Source organism: Phyllopteryx taeniolatus, chromosome 23 (assembly GCF_024500385.1).
Source record: "Phyllopteryx taeniolatus isolate TA_2022b chromosome 23, UOR_Ptae_1.2, whole genome shotgun sequence".
NCBI lineage: Eukaryota > Metazoa > Chordata > Actinopteri > Syngnathiformes > Syngnathidae > Phyllopteryx > Phyllopteryx taeniolatus.
Genome location: NC_084524.1, coordinates 2,144,196 through 2,171,041, shown reverse-complemented (window position 1 = coordinate 2,171,041; position 26,846 = coordinate 2,144,196). Strand labels below are relative to the sequence as shown.

Genomic DNA, 26,846 nt, shown 5'->3' with positions numbered 1-26,846 from the left:
GAGCATTGGAGAGAAGGAAAATGAGGGGGAGGGAGAATGGGGAGGCCTTTCTTTGGCTTTTCTGCCTCTGTCATTAAGGTCTCCCATGTCAAAGCCAGATGGAGCTGGTGCCTTGTGTGCATGTGTAAGTTCAGACTGTGACCCACCCAAATACACGCGCGCACACAAGCACAAGCGAGCAGAGTCCCTGCCCTTGGTTTTAGCTGCCAAGCGGGGCATCTCAGGCCAGCTTCCAGACCTCGGCCATCTGCACTCAGTTAGCCAGAAGGGTCAGACTGCTCATCAGCAGTCATTGAACGCGCTTGGCTAAGCGCGTCTGTTCGTGTGACACTTAACTCCCCGTTTGGATCCTCATCAAGGCTCGTCGTCTGATATTACCATCTCCTTCCTCTGCTGCGGTCATTTTTTAATTTTTTTTTTTTTTTTTTTTTTTTTATTTACAGAGGCTGTAAAGTGGGGGGAAAAAAACATGAAACATCTGGTGATTCTGTGTTACTTGTTGTTGAATGCCCATTTTCTAGTTTACTTGACCTCTCTTTGGTCCATTGCCGTATTTGGATGCTTTTAGACACTTAATGGTCATTGTTGACTAGGCATGGGCCGGTATCAGATGCCGACTGTATGATAACCGTGAGCAAAAATACTGTTATCACGGTATTGCAATTACAGCTCTCTGTATTATATTTAAATGTTTGTGGAAATAATTTCCATTGAACGCGCTCGGTATGTACATAAAGTGAAACTAAGCAATTGGAGTTTTCAAAATCAAATCAAAATGTAGTACAACAGTAAAAGGGCTTATTTCATAAGTAGCTACTTTTCAGCTTTTTTTTTACACTTTGTGACGTAACGTCAGAGCAGAAACAAACTGACGATGGCCATGCTAGTTAGCTAGTTGTCTGCCTCAGTTGCGAGTCAATTGTGTTTATTCCACCAGTTGTAGACACGTTAGTTGTCGTAGCTGGTTGCAAACGTTCATTTCAAGACAGCGTTATAGTAATATTTCAACATGCCCGTGAATTTGTCAAAGAGTGACGGGTGGCGCTCTTGTAAACGTGATATCCTTTCTCGAGCAAGCCGCAGTACCGACTGAAAGCTCGTAACAACGGGAGGGAGTTAGGGTCGTGTCACTTTTTCCTGCATTGTTTTCGATTGTAAGTTAACAAAATGTGAGTAGTTCAAGGCATATGAATACTTTACATACAGTAATAAAATAAGGAGCTTCTGATGTGTGCCGAGTTAGCCTGTAGGTGGCGCTATGACTACAACTAAATTATTGTTTGTAGATGTCTTCCAGCCTGGACTCAAGTGTGTGACGTTTTGAAAAGATATGCGCATCTGTGGTCAAGTTAAAGCAGCTTTTGTTGTCACAGCGAAACAACAAGTATGCTGCGTCGCCACGGCAACAGCGTTCAACAAAATAAAAAGCTTGTAATAACTTTACATCATATTGAGATGAAAGACCCAAAGTTTGAATTTGATGGTATAAAATCTCTAGGATGAGTTACTTAAATTATGACCTATAAAATTAACCACAGCTCACGCCCAGGCACTCGCGCGCAGACTCGCCGACGTCTCACACACACACACACACACACACAGTATTTTCTATAGTTTATTAATCAATATTGTGTTTTCAAATACATTTACAATGTGTTTAAAGTGTGTTAGGGGGTAGTACTATTAGTCGCACCATATCATGGATTTTTTTTTTACCTATAGCGGGCATTCATAATGAATCATATTCTCTACATTACATTCAAAGTAGCAGCCAAGTACAATGTGTATATATTTTAGCCGCAAAATTACTCTTTGAACTGGCCATATTGCAGTGCATTAGATGACTTGTACAAACTATAGACTAGTTTGTACAAGTCATCTAATGCACTGCAATAGCTGGTACAATGCCAGCTATGGTACTGTTATTAAATTGCTCAATGTACTGTGAGCACACTTAATGTTAAGATCCTCCAGTAGATCAATGTCTCCTCAATTGGCTCGTCTTCCTTGAAATGTTGCCGTTCTCGTTCCCACTCTCCTATTCATGAATAGCTGGCAAAGAGGCAAGATTGCGGAGTATTTTCTGTAGGTGCGCTGCTGTGGTTGCTGCATGGGTGGGCACGCACGGGGGACACACGCCAGATCGCCGTGCCAAGCGCGGCGCCAGCCCAGGCACACTTAGCCGTCGCCCCGGTTACCGTCTTTCCAACCTCTGGAATTGTCATTCCTCTCATCTGGCTCGTTTGCATCGGATAAGACTTTAGTGCCCCAACTTGGCTGCCCTCAATGTGACTTCTTTTTCTTCTCAATGATTAAGTGTGCGGCCAAAAGATGTGTGCGTAATAAAGGGAGCGTACCAGTGCATGGACAATTCAGCGCACTAGTAGGATATTGAATAAATGGTCAAACAGCTTGCCATAGCTGGCCATAAACAGCATGGTGTAACGCTGCTGAGGAAGTGAGTCTACAGGAGTATTTTGACTTAATTCTTTATGTAACCCGTGTGACATCAGTACGCAGGTATTCTTCATCTGGTCGCTCGCAGGCTACAATGTCCCAAGGTTCGTGACCATTTTGCATGGCGAGACCTGTTTTTCATCCTGGCGTGTTGAACAAAAGCCTCCGTCCCTTCACTTGAGCACCTTCATCACATAAGGCTTGATGATATTTTAACTGAGCCGCCTCGTGTCGTCAAAAAAGACCAGTGTATCGGCCATATTAGTATCAGCCCTTTCATTCAGATTTTCTGATGAGGTTGGTGTCACGGTCACAGAACTGGCCCGTTGCTATCACAGAACGGGAGAGGCGTGTTGATAATGAGGTGTGCCGCCACTACGAGGATCTGCTAGACACTTTCTTACAGGCCACAACGCTTCTCCTTCTCTGAGCCTCAACAGTCTTTCAGCTAAAAATGTTTTTTTTAGTCCAGATCTTACCAGCTACCAGTGTCATTACGCATGTAAAACACAATCACATAGGCTTTATTTTCCTAATTCAGCCTCAGATCCATGCACCGTTTTCTGTTTATGAAGGCAGAAAGTGGTCTCAGGAATATACAGGTGTACAAGATTCAAAGCGATGTACAGTGAACCCCTGTTTACCCTCCGCAATAGGTGAAAATGCAGGATGCAGACTCAATTTAAAAAGCAATGTATCCCCTCTGAGCTTCTGCTTGCACTTCGGTACCTCCTAGAGTAGCTGGTCAGCTGACCTGAGGCAGCGGGCAGGCATGTAGGGATGGAGCAGCTAAGAGGTAAGGTAGGGCCAAGACCATTTCGAAAATTGAAAACAAACAGCTGAGTCTTAAAAGGAATTATTAAGTGCACAGGCAGCCAGTGGAGGGAGGCCAGAATAGGAGTTTTGTTCTCCCTCATACGTGTACCAGTTAAGAGCCGTGCTCTCTTACTGGGCTCCCATTCTGAGTCAGGCATTTAGTGTCTCTGTTGATTTTTATTTATTTATTCGTTTATATATATGTTTTTAAATCAGACTACATTCTCAAGCACCTTAAAGCCCTCAGGGATTCAGTAATCGTTTCGTTTTCCGCTGTAACGCAACATCTATAAAGGCGAAGCATGGAGGGCTGCCCTCAAGCTAACACAGATCTTGTCATTAGACTATTTAGAATATTTATGGAGTTGATGCAGTGTGTCAGGCAAATTGGACTGAGGTTTATACCTGTAAAAGCTGCTGTTGCAGCAAGTTTGCAACTCTCCCTATTGTGGCTTCCTGCGTTGTATCCTCTTAAGCGGGGTACATACATACCGATAACCTAGTTGCAGTTTTTTTTTTTTGCTCTTTCTGAAAAGACAAAAAGTCGCAAGATGCCACCAAAGCACTGTCTGAATGGGAAAGTAGTACAATAATTGGTATAAAGGAAGTACAGTGGTGCCTCGAGATAAGAGTGACTCAACTTTTTCGAGATACAAGCCATTGTTCTGCCGTTTGAATTAGCGCAGACTTGCGATACGAGCACTGCATGGTGACAGTGAATTCAGCTCACTTCACAATAAGCAGCACTCACCGGTTCCATTAGCTTGCGAAGGCATGCGTGCTTCACTGTGGGAACCTTATCAATCGCCCTCATTTTACAGGGATTCCAACCAATCGTGGCTCTCTCATCTTTCCTTGGCGTCTCTTTTTCGTTACCAACATCGCGACCCAGTGGGGGAGGGGAAACACTGTTTGCTTGTTGATGGCATGTACCTCCAATGGTAGAGCAGAGAGTTGTCATACTCAAAGACAAAAAGTATTGTCACGATGAAATGGAGTGTGATTTGGATCATGCATGTAATCCTACTTTTGAGCAGCGTTAACAAACGTGCTCGCACTCAGCTGTCACATTGCATTTTCTTAGATTACACATCTCTGGTCTGTTGTCATGATTTTTAATAGCAGCATGCCATTGTGTCTTCTCGCTTCAGGAAGTTTGGGGAGCGCCCTCAGCCACAGCGGCTTACCAGGTGAGACACACACACACTCCCATTTGTTTTTTTAGTTTTTTTATAGCACTGTTTTACTTGAGTTAATTTTTTTTTACTTAAAATTTGTGGTTTCCTTGTGTGTGTGTCCATGTTTGAGAGAGAGAGAGAGAGAGAGAGAGACTGTAAGGGGAATGTGTGCATGCACATGCAGGCTCACTGGCAGTACAAATGTCGGGCATTGTGTTTGCAGTCCTGACGGGGCTTCCCCTAAAAAGCCCCTGCAGCGCTCAAGTCTTTTAGCTGCCCGAGCTGCCGCCTGACTGAAAATGAGGCGTCAGAAGTGAATCCATGGCCTTGGAGACAAATTACCTGGATGTGTATTTCAGTGCGTACTGTGACGCTGCTCCTGTTCAGCCTGCCGTATTTCAAATCACCGCAAATCTTTGTTTCCCTATCAGAATTTGATTAAAACGCTGCAGTATGAGCAGCGCTTGGCCGCTTGTAAGGGTGACAGAGCCTCCGCCGGCCCCTGTCTCGTGACGACGTATTCGGTTTCCCGTGATTGCTGCCGCACGTGAGGCTTTGAATCCATTCAAATGTTTTTACAGGGTGAAGCGAGGTGGATGTCGGCACTAAAAATGTCATCACGGGTGACAGTAATATATAAAAACCCGCTGTGAGTGAAAGCTAAATTGTGTAATAGAGAGGCTGTGCTGTTGGGTCTGGAACAGGCCCATGTAGTTGCTCTTAACATTGGATTATTTCTATGAAATGAAACTAGACTAAATTCTGGTGGCATTTATGACCATTACCGGGATCGCTTTACATGCGTTCAATATTTAACTCTGTAAAGAAATCTGATGAGCTAGTAATAACAATATTAAATGTTCATTTGCATTTGTAAAGTGACACCATAAGGAAGGCCTGGGCGATTGATTAATTAATTTATTCATTAATTCATAAATTTGTCAGGAGGATTTTTTTTTTTCCTTTAAATATCAGCTTCCGTAGTTTTAAGTGGACCCCCGCTAGTGTGCGTTGCTGACATCAACATCGCTGCGGCCAGCCCTCCTCTATGGTTAGAAGAGCACAAGCAATCGCATGCTGTTCATTTATTGGCCAGCTTAATGACTTAGAAGGGAAGGTGATGAAAAGAAGGATTTATGCCAGGAAATTTATGGGTCCACTCATGAATCAAATACCCGTTGTGAATTTTGCAGACAACGGCAAGTTATGCAAAAAGTACTGAAACACTATCACCGTTGTGATAAAATTTGCGTGTATTTAAATATTGTTCAAAAATGTTTCTTAAATGGCATAAATTGCACTCAAATATAATAACACTTTTTAGAGTAACAACTTGACATAACTGACATTTTAACATTTTGTGTGTGTGTGTGTGTGTATATTTTTTTGTTTTTGTGTCTTTACAGTTTTTAAAAATATTGTTTCTCTCTTTCCCCTTGGTCTGGAATGTATCCCTTCAATAAACAGGGGTGCACTGTAGTGTAATTGCCTAATTGCAAGGCTGTAAATTTCAACCTTAATCTCCCTCAGCCTTCCCCCTCTTTTATATATATTAAAAAAAGGGCCCCTCCCACGCACTGTGAGGGGCCTCTTGGTTACCATAACAAAGGCCCCGTCTAACCCGAGTGTGCGGCTTGGTGTTGCGAGGCAGAGTGGGAAGCATGAGCGTGTCAGGTGTCACTGACATCTGTGCATGGACGAGGGGCGCATTGCGCGCGTCATCTCAAACTCCATCTCCTTCCCCCCCGCACCCCTTCCTAGCCGGTCATCAACGGTTCAGCTCCGCGCACCCCCACCCGCCATCTCCAGCCTCGAATGGACCCAGCTGGAGGGAGCAAGTGTAGCTTTTTTTGGTGCGGAGGTGTTAAAGGGGGTCAACCTGAGTAAAATATGCACGCATGTTACTTTGTACAGTGAACCCACACGCTGGGATAAGGGAGCAAAACCCACCACTGATAGTAGACACCCCCAGCCCATTAAAAAAAAAAAAAAAAAAAAAAAAAAAAAAATTGTATATGTGAATAGTTAAACCCCTAAATATACCCCTCCACCCCTGTGTTGCTGTTCCAGAGAAGCCATGAGGAATTACCTGAAGGAGCGAGGGGACCAAACCGTCATGATCCTGCATGCAAAGGTCGCACAGAAATCCTACGGCAACGAGAAAAGGTGAACGGTCGCTCTGCGGCTTTTCCCCTCCTGACTTTTTTTGCAACTGTCCGGGCTCGTAGAGGCCTGTTTTCCTTGGCCGATCATCAGGTTGGTGCTCTGTAAATCAGCGGCGGAGATGGCCTCGGGAGAGTCCGAGTTGAAGTTCAAAGATCAGCTTCGGGATGGGGATTTATGACCAATGAAGAATACAGCTGATGTTACATGAGAAGTATTTAAAGGACAAGTTTTCAAAAGTATTTAAAGAATGCTAATGAGTCAAAGATTGCGAGTGTCACACGTTTATGAAAAGAAGTGGCTTTGTTTCCCTCACTGTTGGTGCTTGTTTGCCCTCTACCGGTGGCTAAGTTGCAGTGCACTCTGGTCTCACAAGCTAGGGCTGTCCAAATTGTTTTTAACGTCATAGTTATGGTTGGCCTTGGAGGGCCACTTAGAACTGTGAAACCATGTACATTGCAGCGTTGTAACTGTATGATTGCTATGCTACAAATCCCAGTTTGGTACATACAGGTAACGGTTCGGTTCATATTAGGCACAGCACTGGGGAAAAAAATTCCTTTGAATTTACTTAATTTGCACATGTATATCTGTTTCACGTGATTAAAACATAGATAACAAAAATATGTTGGATTTGTGGAAAAGGGTGAAATTCCGACAGTTTACTACATTTTAATTGTGCGAGGGAAAATTACTTTTTCACTGAGTAAGGGAAAAAGATGAAACATTTAAATGAAAACAAAACAAATCCAAACTATAAATTCTGAAATAAATTAATGTATACCATGAAATAAAAATATTTAAGAACTTGAATATTTTCTTTGCAGAAAAGTGGAGCATCATTGGTTGGTCTTTGTTTTAGGCGACTGCAACATATTGTCTTCTCTTTAGGAAAGTGCAATAAAACAGTTTTTCTTCTTTTGGGGAAATGATGACAATGCAGATGTACAACAGTAACTGATCAGTCAGTTAACAGGTTTTGAGTTTGATTGGCCTTTGCTCGTGTTTCCAGGTTCTTCTGCCCTCCCCCTTGTGTGTACCTGATGGGCAGCGGCTGGAAAAAAAAGAAGGAGCAGATGGAGCGGGACGGCTGCTCCGAGCAGGAGTCGCAGCCGTGCGCCTTCATCGGCATCGGCAACAGCGACCAGGAAATGCAGCAGCTTAATTTAGAGGGGAAGGTACGACGCCCGCCTGCGCCCCATTGCATTGGTACCTCGAGTTACGGGACGTCGCTTGGGGGCTGGAACGGATTTGTGGCCTTTTGGTGGGGAGAATTGATTCCATATACAGGTTAATTGAGTTACGAGCTTGGTCGCGGAACAAATTAAAATCGTAACTCATGGTACCACTGTACATTGTTTTTCATGCTCCACGCTCATATGAATCACCTCGTCCTCCACCATCTCCCATCCCCAGAACTATTGCACTGCCAAAACCTTGTACATATCGGACTCCGACAAGAGAAAGCACTTCATGTTGTCTGTCAAGATGTTCTACGGCAACAGCGCCGACATCGGTGTCTTCCTCAGCAAGAGGATCAAGGTCATCTCCAAGCCCTCCAAAAAGAAACAGTCCCTGAAAAATGCCGACTGTAAGTAGTGCGGTCATTTAGTTATGTCACAAGCAGGGCACCTGCAACGTTCACAGGCTATTTTTCTCGACGCTTATCTCTCACTGTTAACACAGCTGCTTTAGAAGCAGGGGTTCGTGGTCGTGGGGGTCATGATGGAACCCGGGGGTGGGCCAATTTTTGTGCTCAAGGGCCATATTTGATTTTCAAAAGAGACACGTGGGTCAGGTCATTTGTAGTTTTGGTGGTTAAAAAAAAAAAAAGTTAAAACGTGTGTGAATGTTTTTTATAAATAATAATTTGGAATAATAATGCAATAATTTAATTAATCAAGCAGTTATTTAGTTAAATACAAAATGTATATGTAAAATGTTCTAATCTAGTTTTTTAATTATAATTGGCCATGTAATACAATCAATAAAAAATGCAAATGTATTCAAATTAATTTAATAAAGTAATTTATTCAAATAAATTGGTTGTAGAGTTCACCAATTTAGTAAAATACAATCTTGAATCTGTATGGAAAGTAGTTCATTTCAATAATACCAATAATTCATTCTCATTTTTATTTTCATAATTACTGTATATTTAATCAAATCTAAAATTAATTTTCAGTTAAAAATTGTTTTAATTTTAATTCAACAATTCGGCTATAAATAATATAACATTGACTTCATTTGCAGTGTTTGTTTTAAATTTTATTTCAATTTAAATGAATACAAAAATACAACCAATTTTGGATAAAATAGAACGTTGAATTTGTTAGTTGGTTTCAATAGTTTAATTTTTAAAATAATTCAATCTCTTTGTAAGTTTTATTAAATTGACTTGGTTAAACATTTTTAGAATAATTTAGAATATTTTCAAAACAGTATTTAAAAAAAAAATATATATATATATATATATATATATATATATATATATATATATATATATTTTTTTTTTACAATTAATAAATGAACCATTTATTTCATGATCAATGAAACAATACGTTTTCATTAACCAATTTAGGAAAATAGGGCTGCATGAATGCAACAAATACTACAGGACTTTTGATAATGTTAATACTCAATGGGCCTGATTGAGGGGGGGGGGAGAAAAACAACACAAAAAACCTCCCTCTTCTCTTTGTCTCCAGTATGCATCGCGTCAGGCACTAAGGTGGCGCTGTTCAATCGTCTGCGTTCCCAAACAGTCAGCACGCGCTATCTCCATGTAGAGGGGGGCAACTTCCACGCCAGCTCCCAGCAATGGGGAGCCTTCTACATCCATCTGCGTAAGTCCCTCCACCCCAAAAGCCTCGCACGGTGCCCTAGTGATAATTGAGCGATGGCTCTTCTGTTCCAGTGGATGACGAGGAGTCGGAGGGGGAAGAGTTCACGGTGAGAGACGGTTACATCCATTACGGCCAGACGGTCAAGCTCGTGTGTTCGGTGACCGGCATGGCGCTGCCCAGACTGGTACGGAAGAAAGCCCTGCACCTTCCCGACTCCTTTCTTTCACTCTCCTTAACTCTCATCCTTCTGCCTCTCGTCAGATCATCCGTAAGGTGGATAAGCAGACGGCGCTGTTGGACGCCGACGATCCGGTCTCCCAGCTCCACAAGTGTGCCTTCTACCTGAAGGACACCGAGCGCATGTACCTGTGCCTCTCGCAAGAAAGGATCATCCAGTTTCAAGTGGGTTTGATAGGGGTGGCAATATCCCGAGGGGTGGCACAGGCGCATTTGTTTAAAAAAAATAAATAAATAAACACATGGGTGCATGACTTAAAAAATATATAAAATAAAAAAAACCCGTTCATTGTTTTCAATATGAGCGGCGCCCATTCTCATCCGAAGGCGTCGTGCTTGACGTATGCAACGTGGCTTGTGACACGCGGACTCACAATAAATATGAACATGGGTAAATACGACATGCCCCTTCTGAGATGCTAATACACGAGCTAGTAGGGGAAAAGTCTTAACATGAAAATGGTCAGTGGCGCTAAAACGTTTGTGGACTGCTCCCTTTAAAAACAATTTAAAAAAATATATATATATATATATTTTATATTGTGCATTGTTGCAATGTCAGTGCTAAGTAAATAGTTTAATAATTTTTTCATTGATTTATTCTTAGGAGCATTATTTGTGCAATTGCAATGCCTTTGTTTCAGTCACTATTTTTTAGTGTGGACTGAGTGTGTGCCAACTTTTTGTTTTTTTTTCAGTATGAAGTGAATTAGTTAATTTTTAAAATTTGCGGAGAAAAATGGCTGTTGTCTGTTGCAATCACGCGCTCCCTTCTTCCAGGCCACACCGTGCCCAAAGGAACCAAACAAGGAGATGATCAACGACGGCGCCTCCTGGACAATCATCAGCACGGACAAGGCCGAGTACACTTTCTACGAGGGCATGGGCCCGGTCCAGTCGCCTGTCACCCCCGTGCCTGTGGTCGAGAGCCTACAGGTTATTTTGATTGCCGAGCGTTTTATTGACCTGTCCCTTTCTTAATACGATCATGGATTCGGCAGTGTTCTGTGTCCGATCATAGCAACTGTACGGTATGCGATGGGAGTGAGAGTCCTGACCCGTTGTTCCATGTTTGTCTCTGTGCAGCTCAACGGTGGCGGAGACGTGGCCATGCTGGAGCTGACGGGACAGAACTTCACTCCGAATCTGCGTGTGTGGTTCGGAGACGTCGAGGCTGAGACCATGTACAGGTGCGTCTTTGCCACGTCCTTCCAACCATTTTCTATACAGTAAATGCCCGTTTTTCACAGGGGATACATGCCAGACCCATCCACAATGAATATCTGTGATATAGAGACCATATAAAAAAAAAAGAAAAAAAAGAAAAAGAACTTCCTTCACAAAAATCAGCAGTTTGGCAGATGAACAATTCCAAATCAGGCTTCACGCTGTTTAATACCACTCCCAGTTGAGGTGTAGTGCCAAAGTTAACATAAAGCAGAGACAATTACGTCACAACCATGATAACTTTACCTTAAAGTCCACTGGTTAAATGCCAACACATAACGGGAAATGCCATCGATGGGCTCATGACTAGCACTGGTGTTGAAGTGTTATAATCCTTTAAGCGATGGATATTTGAGCGCAAACTGTGGAGCAACACATGTAGGCTCACAGGCATTCTATATCCTCCGTGAAGAATGACTTGCGTCACTGCTGCTTACTGAGGAGCTGACACCAGTTCCATGTACAGTATGTCTTTATTGTACTGCCCCCAGGTGGCCACAGCACATTGAGCAGCACAAAGTGAGATTTGAAGTCTGAAATGTGACAAGAATTGGTCTTTTCTTTACTTTGTTTAATTCTTCTTACTGTATGTGTACTATTATAGCGTGCATTACAAACAATTAGTTTTTTGGTGGGAGGGAAGTTGGAACGGATTGATAGCAGGCACCACTGTACCTGTAAAAAAAAATGGTATCGGTGCATCCCAGAAAAAGAAATAATTTTCCTGTCCGCAGGTGTGCGGAGAGCATGCTGTGCGTAGTGCCCGACATCTCTGCCTTCCGCGAAGGCTGGCGCTGGGTGCGGCAGCCCGTCCAGGTGCCCGTCACGCTGGTAAGGAACGACGGCCTCATCTACTCCACCTCACTGACCTTCACCTACACGCCGGAGCCCGGGCCGCGGCCGCACTGCAACGCCGCCGGCGCCATCCTGCGGGCCAGCAACTCGGGCCTGCTGAGCAACAGCGGCCCCCCGGAGGCGGGAGCCGGCGTCTACGGTCCCGGAACGGGCGTAACGTCCTCGTCAGCTGCCGCCGCCGTGGTCTCCTAACGCTCAATCCACGAGCTAGGATACCGCCAGGTAGAGAACAATTTGGAATACTTCAACAAAATACACAAAAAAAGTTCTGTGTTTCAGTTATGGATAATATGGGAATGACGTAACGAAATAAATGTTCGGAACAAAGGAAGAAACGCGGGGTAAATCTGAAGGAGTGATGTCACAAAGCTGCCCTCGTGACAGGACAGGGCAGAACGTGGTCTCCTCACCCCCCGCCGGGATCCGGTCCTGGTGTTCGGGAATGTCGCCGCTTCCCGGTACAGGTTCCTGTTCCCGTTCCCATTTTGCACTGCCCTCCAAATGCTTCCCAATCCCAAGTATTCCTCCTGCATTAGCTGTGCTTTGGGGATGTGTTTTTGTCGGAGGCGGCGTGAGGACGCAGAGGGACACACAAACGTGACGTTAACGTAGTTTTTTTTTTTCTGGACCAAGGATCTTGTATAAGCTTTAGTAAAGGTACACTTTTCTCCATACCTTTTTTATATAAAACATATTGTACACTTTTGTTACCAAATAGTTTGTATTCCTCCTATGAACTTGTGCCCCCCCCCCAAACCCCTGCCCTTACTTTCCCTCTTTCTTCTGTTGGAGGGGGGAGAATCTAAAAGTGTGTGTGCACGCGCGTGTGTGTGTGTGTGTGTGCGTGTGCATGTGTCAGGGGAACCACCTCAGAGGGCCTATTTTTTATTCTCCTTGGTTTTTATGAAGTCTTTAAAAGAAAAGCTTTAAGCAACGCCTCTGCCTTGCCTGCAATACGTGCGCCATGTCTCCGCTTTGGATTCCCACTCATCACTGGAGCTCTTTTTTTTTTTTTTTTTTTCTTTCTTCACGGACAAAAAAAAATAAAAAGAACAGACTCATACAAGTCTGGAAAGAAAGAGCGTGAGAGCCTTAGTCCTGTGCAAGAGAACTGTGTGTGTATAAAGTCCATATGTGTGTCCGTGGATCACGTGGACACGTCTTCCAAGTGAGAGCAACAAAAAAGACACTTTTTCAATTCAATGTGGCCTTACTGACAAGTTCAGTGACAAAAAAAAAAAAAAAAAAAAAAAAAAAAAAACGCTTCTGCTCACCTTTATGTCCAGTTTCTCCGCCGGTACTGTCACACGAGAGCCTTCGTTTTTCTAAATCAAGTGGTTGCACTCACGGAGCATATCAAGGCCTTCTTTGTGTTGTTCAAGCTTTCCTAACAGCAATATTGTACAGCTCATGAGCACTACGACTTCACCAGCCAGTATATTCCGCGTGCGTGTGTGCGTGTCGTTGAAAAGAAATATTGAGTTGGACACACTCCATTGACTCTCCAAATAGTCCAAAAGGAAGATAAAGCAGGCAATATGTGTGACCTTACCATACGACTGTAAAGTTGAATGTGTGCTGAATGAAGTGCGCCAATAAGTTTGGAACAAAAAAAAACAAAAAAGGCAACCACAAATTAAGTTATGCCACCCTCATCTGCCTGTTTGTCATGTAATGTTTGATATTTTAATATTTTAAATTATTGGTACAAAGTTTCCCCCTCATGTCAAAAAAGTGCATTATTGCCTGTGCTGCCTCGGTGGGCCTGGGATTTTTGTCATTGTTATCGTGATCATCGGTAAATGTGTGGATTTGTCGAGCAACGAAGCAGAGTGTAGCGACACAAATACCCTTTAGCAGCCAGGTCCGGCCCTCCTCCGCCTCCGGTGATATTTTTGGGTTTTGTTTACATGTCGACCCTCATCTTCCTCCTCGTCTCGCGCCTTTTCCGACGAGTGCACCGGGCTCGAACTGTGAGCCTTTCTGTGTTTAAAGGGACTTCACGGAGGGCTGCAAAAACATGTTACATGCCTTCTTATCATTATCCCTTTTTTTCCCCCCCTCTCTTCTGGAAGCAGCTTTTGTTTTTTTAACGGTTATAATGAGAGCCGAACAATGTATGTAAGCTCTTACAAATGCCAAATGTCTGATCATGTAGGTCTTTTTCATGCACTGCACAGTGAGAGGCAGCTTTAAACATAACATTTAAAATAAAGAAATAAAAATCTCGCTAAGCCATACTCAAAGGTCCCATGCCATCATTGTTTTGTTTTTGTTGTCAAAATCTTTGATGTCCTTTTATCAGGTGTGCCTGATCATTTGGGTTGGGAATGCCCAGGATGCCCTTTATCAGGCCATTCTCGTTGGTCTTTTACGCCAGGCAATTGAGAAGGCCGGATTTCCCATTATTTGATATGTAAACTAGCTTTGCTCTGATCGGTCCTTGGTGATGATATGGCGTCTTGTGGCAGCAAAGCGTTCCTAGCGACGTTGCGTTTGGATCTCTTCGATGTGGGATCCATCGTTCCGGAGCACAATTCAGCAAGCGTTGGATTGTTGGCCCACTAATAATATTAGTATTAGTATTTTGAGGTTATGCTCGTCCTCCACTCCAATTCACTTGAAGTGAGTCTGCACGCAACGTATATCGCTCATGCACATTTTGGAGACAATGAATGCAAACTTTACTGTTTTATCAACAGTGGCATCATACATTTTGTTGTAAACCAACATGTACACTTTATAGACTTGTGTTTGTATGGCTTGGGAGCGGCTGAGACTCGCTCGCTTAGAACCCAGAAATGCCATGTTGCCGTTCAGCTGTGTTGAGCGGGTGGGTACCAACCACCAAGTGGGCAGGTACTTGAATAATTAGTAACCATCTAAATCACAAACAGAGACATCTCATCCGGTCGTTTTGCAAGCCTTATCTCGTTTATTGCCTTTTGTATTCAATCGACAAACAGCATAAATGTCAAACTTAAAACCATTTTTTTATTATGATTTTGATGGCATGGGACCTTTAAGACAATTTAGAAGTGCAAACTTTTTTTCTCTCTCTCACTATTTACACCCCTTATTTAATATCACTGTCACTATCCTTCGCTCACTTACTGTATCTGTGTTATTCTAGTACTGGTCATTGTGGTAGTATACTCAGTGCTCAAAGGGTAGAAACCTGTACTGTTTAACATTTAGCAATAGCATCAAAAACAAGGGGGTGAGTATTTTGTATTTCATTAAAATTTTTGGGGGAATAGCATAGTCTTTGTTTTTGTACATATCACGGCTCTGGATCATTCTGAAATCTGTATGTCATTGAAAAAAAAAAAAAAAAGGGGGGAAATGGCATAAAACAGAATAAACAAAAAGTAATAAAGTCTAACTTTGTATGTTTGTTTTTTAATGGGTCAGCAGAAGCGTAATGAAAAATATTTCCACCCAAGAACCGGGTCACAATCAAACTGGAACTTCTTTTGTGGTCTAGATTCAATCATCTCAAAGTTACTAGCCATTTTTGAAAAATAGGCACACACAGCATCAATAAATGTTCTGTACAGGTGAAATGACCTCATTCTCCCCGTTTGCAGATTGAGTCCGTGGAAGTCTGCTGGGCAATACTGGGAATGTTTCCAAGGCGCAGGTGTTTACATCCCACTAACATAAAGATAAGACTGAGGTCTGAGAATAAACACTAGCTTGTGATTTGTGAGTCTGTTTCAGCCATCATACAGCTTGGAAAATCCCATCTATTTGCTTTTTGGCTTCAAAGATATCGGAAACAATTTTTGATATTCAAGTAAGAATGTTGCTTTGTAAATCAAGGCCTTTTAGTACCATCCCTTTTCATTGGTCCCTATGGTAGTACATGTGTAGTGTGTGTATATAGAAGGACTATGCTGGAGAATATTGTGGCCTGTGGAGCTTCTAAAGCTACTTTGGTGCTGCACAATGTTTTTTGAAGACTTTCCTGCCTTGAAGTACATGTTGACTGATGAAGGAACCATTTTTCCACAGTCAAGAGTGCAAATGTGGCAGCCCACGAGTTCACCGAAATCCACTTCAGACCAATTCCGGCGGTAGCAGCGAGCGAATGCTGGTGAAGCTGATGTACGAGGTGAGGGTGCCGAGAGCCCCTTGACTTTGGTTTTGCTCGGCGTTCTGGTCCGGGTTCTGCTCGACTTGCTGCTCAGGGTACGGAGGGATGTACAGCTCCACGAACGAATCGCCGATCTCCTCAATTGAGTTCTCATTGTTCGGCTCGGGCATCGGTTCGGGGATCTGCTGGGGACTCTCCTGAACGCTCTCCTTGACGAGTTGCTGGGGGAACGGCACGTGGCGCCGCGCCAGCCTTTGCTGGCGCTTCTCCTGATGCTTTTGGTGGCGCTTCTGCCGCCGCCTCTCTTGGCGCCTGTGCAGAGCGCTCTCCTCGGGCCCCTCGTACCATTTCGCCTCGATGATCTGGTTCCAAAGGTCCATGGTGCGCGCCTTGAGCTGCAAGGACGAGAAGGTGGTCACCATTCCCTGGCGGAACCGCTTGTTCATGAAGCAGTAGATGATGGGGTTGACGCAGGTGGACGTGTACGACAGGAGGTGAATGAAGGAGATGGGCGCGCCCGTCAGACGGTGTACCAACCGCGGGTCATAAGCCTGCCACGCGTTGACTACGAAGATGGGGGTCCAGCACACGAAGAACAGGCAGACGATGACCAGGAGCATGCGGACCACTCGCTTCTTGGCCAGCAGGTTGGCGGTGTTGCTTCGGATGCCCAAGCGGCCCACCGTGGTGGCAGCATTGCCGGCATTGCCTTTCCCATGTGCGGTGAATCGCTTTTTTAAATGAAGGTAGCAGCCATCGCTGTCGCTTGTTCGAAGGCTGCTAAAGCTGGCTGGTCTGTCTGCAAATAGACGAGAATGTCAGAAGACTGTGCCAGTTGCCTAAACAGGTTGCAGATGGTAGCGTTAGGGGCTTAACCAGTTCCCTCCCTGAATGGGTCGCAGATTGCTGTACCTTTGGCTGATGTCCTGTTGGACAGCTCGAACCTGATGCCCTTGTAGAGCTCCACAGAGATGAGTCCATAGGCGGTCAGTATCACGGCACCGGGCAGGAAGAAGAGCAGCAGCAACAAGGACGTATACCTGCAAGTGACAAAGGCCTGAAATCCAGCTCACATCCATGCTGTCTATCTTTGGCCTCGTTTTCAGCGTACCAGTATGCCAGGAGGTTTTGGTTCTGCCACATCATGCGGCACATGTAGCCGACGGTGTTGTCGCGGCGATTAAATGGCTTCAGGGAGCTGGAAGCGATGTAGGGCAGCATCAGAGACAAGGACGTCAGCCAGGTGGCACTGATGACCTTCAGCGCGTGCGACTTGGTCTGCCACGTCTTGGAGCTCAGAGGTCTGCAGATGGCGCTGTAGCGTTCTAGCGCGATGGCCACCATGTTGTAGGTGGAAACACTCACAGAGACCCCTGGGACAAAAAGAACATTTGAATTTAGGGTTCCAGGAAAACCATTCAATGTGGCATTAGAGGATGCGTCCCTGTTACTGTTTGGGCATTAGGCGCTTAATTTGTTTGCTGCCTAAACGGGTTGCAGATGGTATCGCTAAGGACTTAACCAGTTTGACGCCTGAAAGTTGAACCTTACAAATGGCTTGCAGAGGGTAGCGTTAGAAGTTGAAGACAATTTCTGCCAAAAAGGTTGCACGTGCCAAGGCGTAAGGGCGGCTGCTCAGTACAATGTTTGGTTCTGTACGCCCCAAGGAAATGTCAGTACTGTAAGGAGGCATTCATTCCACGGCACCGTACCCATAAAGTACATGACCATCTTGCATGTGCCGTTGCTGAAGATGAAGGTCCGCATGAGGTTGGAGATGAGGGTGAAGGGGATGCACACCAGTGCGACCATCAGGTCGCTCACGGCCAGGGAGAGCAAGAAGAGGTTGGTGACGGTGCGCATGCGCCGGTTCCGAGACAGCACGGCGACGATGAGACCGTTGCCCACCACGCTGACGAGGAAGATGACGCAGTACAGGAAGACACGCACGGCGTTGTCGAAATCTACGTGAGTGGGACGCCACAAGAAGAACACTCAAAATGACGCGTACGTGCAGAACAGACGCTTTGAATTCCAGCGTGCGTAATGCGCAATTACGCAGCGAACCCGTCCATTCCAAGTTCAAAGGGCAATAATTGGAAGCAAGCAGACAAATAGTCGATACCTTTCACGCTCACGTCCGGTCGAACGATTCTCGCAGGCTCACAACCCGACAAGTTGCTGACGCCCAAGTTGCACAAAAACCTGCTCATTTCCGTCGAGTTGAGCATTTCGCGCAAGGTGAAGGCGTCCATGGTGCGGAGAGGGGGAATGTGTGATTTGTATGAGTTTCTTTGGAGTCTTCCCCCCCGCCCCCCCCCCCACTACCGTGCTGGCTGGCTGGCTGGCTGGCTGGCTGCACTTGCGCTTCGGTCTGCTCTGGACTCTCTTCTGGCTTGGAGTGGCCCCTCAAGGGTCTGTCCCTGTCACCAGTCGGCTTTCTTGACGTCATCACTTAGTGACACTCCGGCGCATCACAGACGGCCGCCCCCCGCAACGTCATTCGGGACTCGTGACGTCACGTGGCGATGTATTTACACTTCAGGGTCAGACAAAAGTTTTTTTTTTTTTTTGCTTTTTATTTTATTGTGCATTTATTTGTGACTGACATTTATTAAACAATTTAGTGTCATCAATTCAAAGAAGAGTTTCTAGCATGGGTTAAGGTTTTTAGGTAGGGTTTTAAATGTTTGTTGTCTTGGTCGTCCTTGTCTTACCTGTTCAGTTCCTAATTTCATCTATGCGTCTGTCCTCCTTTTCCTTTTTCCTCCCATCCATACATCCTTGTTTCTTTCCTACCTTTCACCCTTTTTTCCTTTTCCTTGTGTGGTTCCATCCTATCCCTCTTCCTTACATAGTTCCTTGTTTCCTTATGTTGATTTTTCCTCCTGCCTTCACTTCCTTTTTCTTATACCATCTTTAAGTTAATTTAAAAAGTGTAAACCTACGTTTTGTCCACCCTCTATTGTGCAAAATTCAAGTAAGAAAATAAGATTGTATATAATCTCATATCGTTAATAGTCGGTGTGATTATTAAATTGGACCTTGAAGCAAATGTCTTTTTCAAATGACTCCACAGCACGTCTGTGCTGTATGCCGAATTGTTAGGTTTGTCCCAGTGGCCTCGCCGTAGCAGACGCAGCTTTTAGTTCGGGCCGAATTAAAATCTCTCTTCGCCATTCAAACATTTTTCGTCCTCAAACGCGTCGCGGCTGCGTGACAGAAACATGGACAAAGACACCGAGTTGTCGCTGACTATTACTCAGCTTGTCCGACGCCTGAAGAGAAGCCATTTGCACGCTCAAATGGAGCGGCAAGCCAGAGTGAGTATGCTAGCATTAGCGTCCGGCTAACCCCAAACAAACAAACATTCGCATTCTCTTTCGAAACGATTCCAGGATTGTTTACATCAACCGGAGATCCAACTGGACTCTCTCAAGGAGGACGTGCGCGGTTTCCTCAGAAGCTCAGGTGCGACATTGCTAGATTACAAAAAGCAGCACACGTGTTATTTTGTTGTTGTTGTTGTTGTTTGTTGTTGCGTTTTCGACAGGCTGGGAAAGGAAGCTCCAGAATGCAGTGCATCGAGAATTACACGTGTAAGTAGAATGTTGCACTTTCCCAAAAGGAAGACAAACTATTGTTTCCCTTTCCTAAAAAGAAAAGCTCAGTACCATGACCTAACTTAGTTTGTGCGAATGTATTCAATTTGACTTGTTGTACGTGCAGTTGTAACATTCATCCTTAATTTCTTAAGGTATTATGAAAGGCACTTTGAACATGTAAATTTAATGGTTTAAACAAAAATTCTGAAGTTGTAAAAAATTGGGTCATGCCTTTGCAACAATAAGAAAATGCATGTCAAAACTAACTACTCTATTTGAGTCCCAATCTCACATGTGCAGTAGGTATTTTCTGCACTGTTAGGGAGATTATAAGGATGAAAACATTCTCCTGACTTTGGATTCACAGCCGAAAAATATTACTTAAAATACTGATAACAGCTTAGTTGTGAGATATGAAAATGGTTTTAATTAATTGCACATTTTTTTGTCCAGTTTGTTGGGGAGAGATGTCCTTTCAAAATGCTTCCAATATCCCGTTATGTCAGTTACGGAGGCTGCTGCGAAACGAGCAGCTCTCATCTTTTCTCCAGATGAAAACACTCAACTGCCCCCCCATCCCAACCCTCCCTCCATCACTCAGCCCCCCGCATGCACTTGCAGCTGTTTAGATGAGCTTCAATGAGGTTTATTTTGCGCCAAGGACGCATCAGTCATGACCACCCACCCGTTTGGAAAGAAAAAGACGACGGCTTTGACTTTTTGGGGCGTCGAAGAAATAAAGTCATTTGCCTTTATTTCCAGCGGTGGGCTGCCACCGAGCCTCCCGGCGCCCCCCCCAGAGCACCTAAAAGAGCCCTTGGCCTACATGCGCAAGGCCCAGGTTAGCCTCTGACTTACTCCTGCTGCCACTTCTGTGACTTCTGACCTTCAGTCTGTTGTAACGCGTGTGTGTGTGTGTGTGTGTGTGTGTGTGTGTGTGTGTGTGTGTGTGTGTGTCACAGGCCAGCTGGGAAAGGCGCATCTTGAAAAGTCTGAACAGCATGAGCACCGAGCTGGCAGTGCCTTTGGCCCGAATGGTAAAATACACACAGCGGTAGAAGAAAGGGGGGGAAAAAAACTAGCAAGCAGTCAGCTCGTGCGGGTGTGCGTGCGTAACCATTGTGTGACTTTGTCGTGTTTGCGCCACAGAGGCCAGCGGCCGAGCAACAGGAGCTAAGCAACAAATGGAACGAGATGGGCACGGATGAACCAGGTATTGTTTTTTTAAACATCCCTCACCATACATTGTTTTATTGATGCTTTACATTCCGTCAGATACGACGTTATTGTATTGTCGATGCAGCTTTTATCGGAGAGCTTGCACGAGCTTGTACTTGGTCTATCCCAGCACAGCTTTGTTTAAAAACATTTAGGACGGAGGGCTATAAACACGGCAGATATAGAAGCTGTCCAGACCCTGTCGAACCCCTTCCTTCTGTCCAAGTGGTGACGTGGGCCTCCCGAGGATGACAGCGCACTTTACCGGCCGGACGGAAAGTTCCAGCGTGCCGCCGTCTTCCTGTTCTGCTTGTTGAAGTCGCGCTGCACGATGGCACTGGCAGAGTTTAAAACGCACCGTCTCAATTATCATTGATAAATATGCAGGGTTTACCTGAGGCCCAGATGGTACCGCTGTGATCATTTGCACTTAAATGTTACTCACAGTACTTGTATCTCAAATCATCTCTCCCCTTTGAAATGAATGAAAGTGTCATTAAGCAGTTCCAACTTCCCTAAAAAAAAAAAAAATGTTTGTTTTTTTATCAGGAAAATAGTAGCGCTGCATAATATTATGATCCCTACAAACATAGAGTAATAACATAATTAAATAGAATGTAAATAATTCATCAGTGTGCTGTCAGTGACTCAGTAATGTGCAATAATATTGGTCGTTTATCTCAAATGAAAACAAAATTTGCCTGTGAGTCTGTCTGCCTGTTTTAATGTCCATTGTTTATGGCGTTATAACACAGCGACTATGCATGCTAATCGTTAGCCCGTCAATCCATTATGTGTTAGCATTAAGCTAGCAGGAGCTTTTCTAAGGCAAAGTTGTTTGGTTGTTTTAAATAAACAACGTGCAATTCTCTCGTACAGTACTGTGCATTATGTTAACTGTCAAAATTACCTGTCAAATTAGAGTTTGTGCACTTGCAGACTTGAGTCGCTTCAGGCCCGTCTACGCCCCCAAAGACTTCCTGGAGGTGAGTGCACGTCGCGCGGTCGCTGCCGCTTTTTCCGTGCGACGCACCTTCATCGCGTGGCTTGCGCGCAGGTGGTCGTCGCCCTGCGCAGCCCCAACCACGGCAGCGGCGAGGACATCGGCGCCGAGAGCCACTGGGGCCTCATCCGGGTCCCCCTGGACGTCAAGGACGTCACACAGCTGGTAGGGGGGGTGGGCAATGTCGACACTTCACCGCTGCGTCCTGGTTCGTGTTTTTCATGGCTTTTTCTCTCCCAGAGAGGAGCTTACGCGGAGCTGAGCCTCAGCGCCGGACAGCTGGGCATTGACGACAACGCGCACATCCACCCAGGCACTGACCCTTTAATTAGCACAGCTCATATTTCATTTCATTCATCAATGTTATTTTATTTTGTATCAATTACAGTGTCACCGTGACGTACGTGTTTTTTAAGTCACAGTATTTCATAAAAAAAACTGTGGCTTGTTTAAAGGCTGGCTTTCCACCTTCTTTGTATCCTAACGCACGTATCCTTAACTGCACTACACTGACCTATAAAATAAAAAATCCTCCGCAATAAGTGAACCGTGATCAAGCAAGGGATTACTGGAGTTTCGGGTTCTCGCTATTTCTGTATCCCCCTGAATACTAACGCGCATTTGACTACTTTGCAGATTTGTTCGAAAACGACTATGTTGACATCGGAAAGAAAGGTAAGAGCGCTCGGTCGCTTGCTTCTCGTTTCGCAGCCTCTCATCCTCCCGCGTCTCCGCAGTGCTCGCGGAGCAGGACAGCGCGGCGGCGCAGCAGTACAGCCGGCGGGGCTGCCCCACCGGGCTCCGGGCGGACCTCTGGGCCCTCATCCTGAATTCTGTCAACCAGTCGCAGGTTGGAAACCAATGCGCACACCATCTGTGTTTGTTCTAAAGCAGCTGTGGTGATTCCCAAAAGGCTTTTATTTTGATTCAGTGATAGCTCCTTTTTTGGCCATTTGGCCCCGCAAGTGCACGATCTAACACAGTGCGATCCTCCAGCTGTGCCGATTGGATGTTTACGTGGCAAATGTGCTTTCACTTGTTGCTGATCTACCTTCAAAGTACTTAAAGCGCTTAAACGCCGTCTCCTCACTCACCTACTGGACATGGTCACAGGCGCCGAAGATTGAACCCACAACCTTTTGAGTTGGGAGTCGACCACCTGAGCCAAGTTCTACTACTTTCAGTCCAAACAGAATGTGCACAATGTCTCCCGTGTGCCAAAGTGTTATGTAAACCAGGAAATAAAACTGCAAGATGGATGCTGGCAGGAGAGTCTGGAGAGTGTCTCACATTTTTATCCCAAGTGCGTCGATTTATTTAAATAGATGATTCTTGTACTGTATTCACCTCCAAAGCGGAGCCAAACGTCCACTGTAGTGCTCCGTTTTGTTCTCCGCACTTCCGCAGCACGGATCCATCATCTCGCAACTCTCGCTGCCGGACAGTTTTATCGCCGCCGAGTGGAGGCGCGTTGTCGGAAATGGCAGGTGCTCGGCTGCGACAGCAAAGCGCAAGCGACGTTCAAACACGTCGTCGTCTTCTCCCGGATGAAGTCAAAGGGACTTGAATTGTTTGGTGTCGGGGGCCAGCCCACCCAAGTCGGTGTGAAATTAAACAACCAAGTCAATCTTTTATGACAGATCCGTACGCTAATTGAAAGGTAAGAAGTGGAGTAGTAGAAGTGCTGCATCCAGCAGTGAAATATTTCCTTTTTTCCCCCCCGAAACTCTGGGCTCGGCTTTGGCAAGTTGAAGATGCTGCCGGATTGGCCGTTCGCCTGGCAGTATATTGCTGACCTCACTTGAACGAGACGGCGCCACCTCCTCCCCAAAAAAGCACGCGACAAGGCCGACGGAATGTGTGGTTTTGTCACGATGAAAATGTAGCGGCTTTGTCTGCTACCTGGGAGCTGGAGTCAGCCATACCTGCACTTAAGAGCAAATTCCCAGCTTTCCTTCAGCTGCAGGAAGAGTGGACACACAGACCACTTGTGGCTTTCTGTGTGGAGCCACATCCCTTATTGTTTACATGCGCACACATGGCCCCACTTTTTTCCAGTGTGGCCTGATTATTTGATGCACTTTATCTGCTCCTTTTTAGGATGTGATGCATTACGAGCAGCTGAAGGCGGGAGTCCTCCAACACGACCTGCTGGTGGACAACCTTATCTACAAGGTAAGCAAACCTCCCCGGCGCCTCGCCGGAAGAGTGACGTGCTTTGTCCTCTTTTCGGCCTGCAGGATGTGAAGCTGGCGGCCAGTAACGACGACTACTACTTTGTCTTCGAAGACTTCCTCTACCAGGTACGCAGTTTTCTCTCGCGTCGCCCCCTCGACAAGGTCGGGTTACCGCAACCTCGCCGAGGAACTCGACAAGATCCGGTCATGACCAATCCGTCCCCCTGCAGGTGTTGCTGTGCTTCTCCCGGGATGCCGCCGTCTTGGAACACTTCAAGTACAACAGCGCCACTCCACCCAAATCCTACGTCCGAGGTGAACGCACGCACACGCCTTCGTGCACGTGTGGCGCACTTGTGTCCTAAGTGTGTGTCTCACAGGGAAAGAAGGAGATGAGGACTGCGCTGTTGTTTATCCTCCCAACGGTGAGACCCCATCTTGGCTTTCGCAGGCCTGCGCCTTTCTCAAAGTGAATATCAATTGTCAGCTGTGCTAGATTTTTACATTATTCAGTGGCATTTTAAAGGAGACATTTTATTTCACAGTTTAAACCATTTCCCAAGTATCCACACGAGACAAGCGACCCCTGACTTCAGCGCTCAGCGAGCAGACAGAGCACGGCTGTGCTGCCGCTACATTTAGATCGCAGTTTGTTAGTGTTGTGTGACCTGCACGAGTGGCGCGCGCTCGTCACCTTGACGGCACGCGGTGGAGCTAGGACGTTGCAACGAGCGGGCGGCTACCCAGCTTTGCAATTTTCCCGTCCCCTCGAGCGACCGTCTTGATAAATCTAGTGACATTCGTGGTCTTATTGAAGACTCTGGTGACCCTCCTCAGCAGATGTTGATCTCCTCAGCCAGGCAGCAAATGCCACCGTTGGCTGATTTAACCATATGCCCCGCCGTCCATTAAGCCAGCAGCCATGCAGGTTCGCTAGCATTTTCACTCGTGGAGGCAGCGCTTTATCACAGAATGGATCTGTGACACATTTTCAGAAATCGCCAGCAAACAAAGGATGTACGTGGTTGTTTAATTTCACACTATGGTGTATCTGACAGTCCTGTCGTTTTGGAACAGGTGTGGTCCCGTTCCACGGCTTCTCAATGTACGGTGAGTCAAACGGCCGTCGCGCACTTGACCGAGATGGAAACTCTTAAACCACGCCGGCGCATCTTCCAGTGGCGCCGCTGTGCTTCCTGTACAACGAGCCGTCCAAGCTGTACAGCGTCTTCCGGGAGATGTACACTCGCTACTTCTTCCGACTGCACTCCGTCTCTTCGGCGCGCTCGGTAAGAACGCTCCGCGGTCGCCTCGCGCCACCGTCGGGGACACTTCACGTTCGGCCCTCTCCCTCCGCCGCAGGGCATCGTGTCTCTGTGTCTGCTTTTCGAGCGGCTCCTGCAAACGCACCTGCCGCAGCTCTTCTACCACCTTCGACAGATCGGAGCTCAGCCGTAAGTCTGGGTTAGCCCAAGTGTCGGGGAGGAAGTTGGTTTTCAATACTGCTGTGCACCAAGATGTTCATCATTTGAGGTAGAATTTTAATTTAGTAGCTACAAGCGCTTTAGGAATTGGTCTAAGCAAAGTCGACCAATGGGTTGGTTAGACCGTGTGTCAAGAATAGGGAATGATCAAGGTTCAGTTCCAGCACTTTAATGCTCATGGTTGCTCATCAACTGAGGTGAACATTTACGCTACCTGCACAATTTGCAGACTTTTAAAAAGGGATACATTGGTCGATGAGGTTAAAGAAAATACCAGACATGTAAAATGTGTTATTTTAATGAGGAAAAAAGCCCTGCTTTTTATAGTTAACATTTTTTAAATTGTTTATTAGACAATGATTCATTTTCAAACTTTTTGCATTCAGTTAATCATAATTATTCAACCATTTAATAAGAAATATTTTATGTACAATTTTTCTAATATTTTATTTACAATAAATCCATTCACCATTTACTTAATGTTATAACTCAATAAAGCGCTACAGCAAAAAATTTTTTCGGGTTTGAACCTGACTTCCAGACACAATACCGGACTCTGTAGTGCTGCCACCTTGTGGCTCATCGTCTCACTACAAAAACATTGCGTTCAGCCACTTTAAAAAAAAAAGATTTTTTGTAAATGTTTTTGTTTTTTTTCTCTCTCTGCAGGTTGCGGATCGCATTTAAGTGGATGGTCCGAGCATTTTCGGGGTATCTTTGCACCGACCAACTGCTTTTTCTTTGGGACCGAATCCTGGGCTACGACACACTGGAGCCGATAGCAGGTAACGTTTGTTCTCAGCGTTTAGCAGCCTCTTTTTCTTTTAAATGTATTAACGTATTTATTTTTTTCGTGACTGATATGAACCCCTTCCAGTCCTGGCAGCCGCCATCTTCGCCTTTCGGGCCGAGAACCTGATGGAAGTGACGTGTCTGGCTTCAGCTGAGGTAGACTCCGCTGCACCGATCACACGCACGGCTTGTTGTTCAATTGGTTTGAGTGACGTAATCCATTCGGTCTTAAAACATTGGAAAAATGACACACAAGCTTGATGTCATTTCTGCTGAGTCAAGTTGCTCACTTTTTTTTTTTTTTCTTTTTCTCTTCCTCTACTAAAAAAGCTTAGGGATTTTTAGGGTTTTAGATTTAAGGCATTTTAAGTATTTTTTTTTTTTAGGAAGCATGTTTACTCCATGTACAGAAAACTATACAGGAGCCACATGAAGTAACCTTTTCGTCATGTGGTCCACTGCAGGCTGTCCTTGCTGATCTTTCAACCCTCAAAGTCATGCCGCTCATCCAGATCTTCCTGTTTGCCACCTAGCCAAGCGTCCCAGCTCGCAAGAAGCAAGTAAATGTCACTCGACTCTTTATTTGTTGACGTGTATCCTCGAGTAGTGAGTCTCAAAAGTATTTAATTCGTGCCACTGAAGGAAATAATAAAAATGATCAAACTACTCAACAAGTTGGGAAACAAGAC

The 26,846-nt window shown here is 45.3% G+C and overlaps 3 protein-coding genes across 8 annotated transcripts in view; 2 read left to right on the top strand and 1 right to left on the bottom strand.

Annotated features, from left to right (window-relative positions):
* Positions 1 to 15,164, top strand: part of rbpjb (recombination signal binding protein for immunoglobulin kappa J region b) — a 39,498-nt gene extending 24,334 nt beyond the window's left edge. For both annotated transcript variants that reach the window (XM_061762990.1, XM_061762991.1), the window contains 10 exons: positions 4,425 to 4,463; positions 6,522 to 6,617; positions 7,627 to 7,792; positions 8,031 to 8,205; positions 9,323 to 9,460; positions 9,532 to 9,644; positions 9,722 to 9,862; positions 10,478 to 10,633; positions 10,784 to 10,887; positions 11,659 to 15,164. In XM_061762990.1, the coding sequence (XP_061618974.1) occupies positions 4,425 to 4,463; positions 6,522 to 6,617; positions 7,627 to 7,792; positions 8,031 to 8,205; positions 9,323 to 9,460; positions 9,532 to 9,644; positions 9,722 to 9,862; positions 10,478 to 10,633; positions 10,784 to 10,887; positions 11,659 to 11,971 (1,441 nt within the window). In that variant the 3' untranslated portion in view covers positions 11,972 to 15,164. The remainder of the gene's footprint in view (positions 1 to 4,424; positions 4,464 to 6,521; positions 6,618 to 7,626; positions 7,793 to 8,030; positions 8,206 to 9,322; positions 9,461 to 9,531; positions 9,645 to 9,721; positions 9,863 to 10,477; positions 10,634 to 10,783; positions 10,888 to 11,658) is intronic.
* Positions 15,098 to 18,271, bottom strand: cckar (cholecystokinin A receptor). 2 transcript variants are annotated; one of them, XM_061762987.1, is made up of 6 exons: positions 18,004 to 18,271; positions 17,591 to 17,842; positions 16,990 to 17,251; positions 16,791 to 16,918; positions 16,416 to 16,677; positions 15,098 to 16,273 (listed from the first exon to the last, which is right to left on the bottom strand). In XM_061762987.1, exons 1-6 carry the CDS (start codon positions 18,131 to 18,133, stop codon positions 15,610 to 15,612), a joined length of 1,698 nt encoding a protein of 565 aa, XP_061618971.1. In that variant the 5' UTR covers positions 18,134 to 18,271; the 3' UTR covers positions 15,098 to 15,609. The 2 variants fall into 2 exon arrangements, with proteins under 2 accessions (XP_061618971.1, XP_061618972.1); XM_061762988.1 differs by having other exon boundaries at positions 15,757 to 16,677; positions 18,004 to 18,267.
* Positions 18,272 to 18,356: 85 nt separating this feature from the next.
* Positions 18,357 to 26,823, top strand: tbc1d19 (TBC1 domain family, member 19). 4 transcript variants are annotated; one of them, XM_061762996.1, is made up of 21 exons: positions 18,357 to 19,201; positions 19,277 to 19,349; positions 19,432 to 19,477; positions 20,246 to 20,324; positions 20,446 to 20,520; positions 20,633 to 20,696; positions 21,641 to 21,687; positions 21,759 to 21,869; positions 21,945 to 22,017; positions 22,341 to 22,379; positions 22,442 to 22,554; positions 23,805 to 23,879; positions 23,945 to 24,007; positions 24,112 to 24,196; positions 24,262 to 24,306; positions 24,959 to 24,991; positions 25,061 to 25,170; positions 25,244 to 25,335; positions 26,035 to 26,150; positions 26,243 to 26,313; positions 26,622 to 26,823. In XM_061762996.1, the coding sequence occupies exons 1-21, from the start codon at positions 19,106 to 19,108 to the stop codon at positions 26,688 to 26,690; spliced, it is 1,575 nt and encodes a 524-aa protein (XP_061618980.1). In that variant the 5' UTR covers positions 18,357 to 19,105; the 3' UTR covers positions 26,691 to 26,823. The 4 variants fall into 4 exon arrangements, 1 of the variants encoding a protein (XP_061618980.1); XR_009786682.1 differs by lacking the exon at positions 25,244 to 25,335 and having other exon boundaries at positions 24,959 to 24,986; positions 26,622 to 26,689; XR_009786681.1 differs by having other exon boundaries at positions 24,959 to 24,986; positions 25,061 to 25,335; positions 26,622 to 26,689.
* Positions 26,824 to 26,846: the final 23 nt, after the last annotated feature.

What these genes read in the sequence shown, in the direction of transcription:
- tbc1d19 (XM_061762996.1), top strand. Translation starts at nt 19,106, where the DNA reads ATGGACAAAGACACCGAGTTGTCGCTGACTATTACTCAGCTTGTCCGA. An exon ending in CCCCCAAAGACTTCCTGGAG is followed by an intron (nt 21,688 to 21,758) that starts GTGAGTGCACGT and finishes GCTTGCGCGCAG; the next exon opens with GTGGTCGTCGCCCTGCGCAG. An exon ending in ACCCAAATCCTACGTCCGAG is followed by an intron (nt 24,197 to 24,261) that starts GTGAACGCACGC and finishes TGTGTCTCACAG; the next exon opens with GGAAAGAAGGAGATGAGGAC.
- cckar (XM_061762987.1), bottom strand. Translation starts at nt 18,133, where the DNA reads ATGGACGCCTTCACCTTGCGCGAAATGCTCAACTCGACGGAAATGAGC. An exon ending in GATGGTCATGTACTTTATGG is followed by an intron (nt 17,252 to 17,590) that starts GTACGGTGCCGT and finishes TTTTTGTCCCAG; the next exon opens with GGGTCTCTGTGAGTGTTTCC. An exon ending in CAACAGGACATCAGCCAAAG is followed by an intron (nt 16,678 to 16,790) that starts GTACAGCAATCT and finishes GTCTATTTGCAG; the next exon opens with ACAGACCAGCCAGCTTTAGC.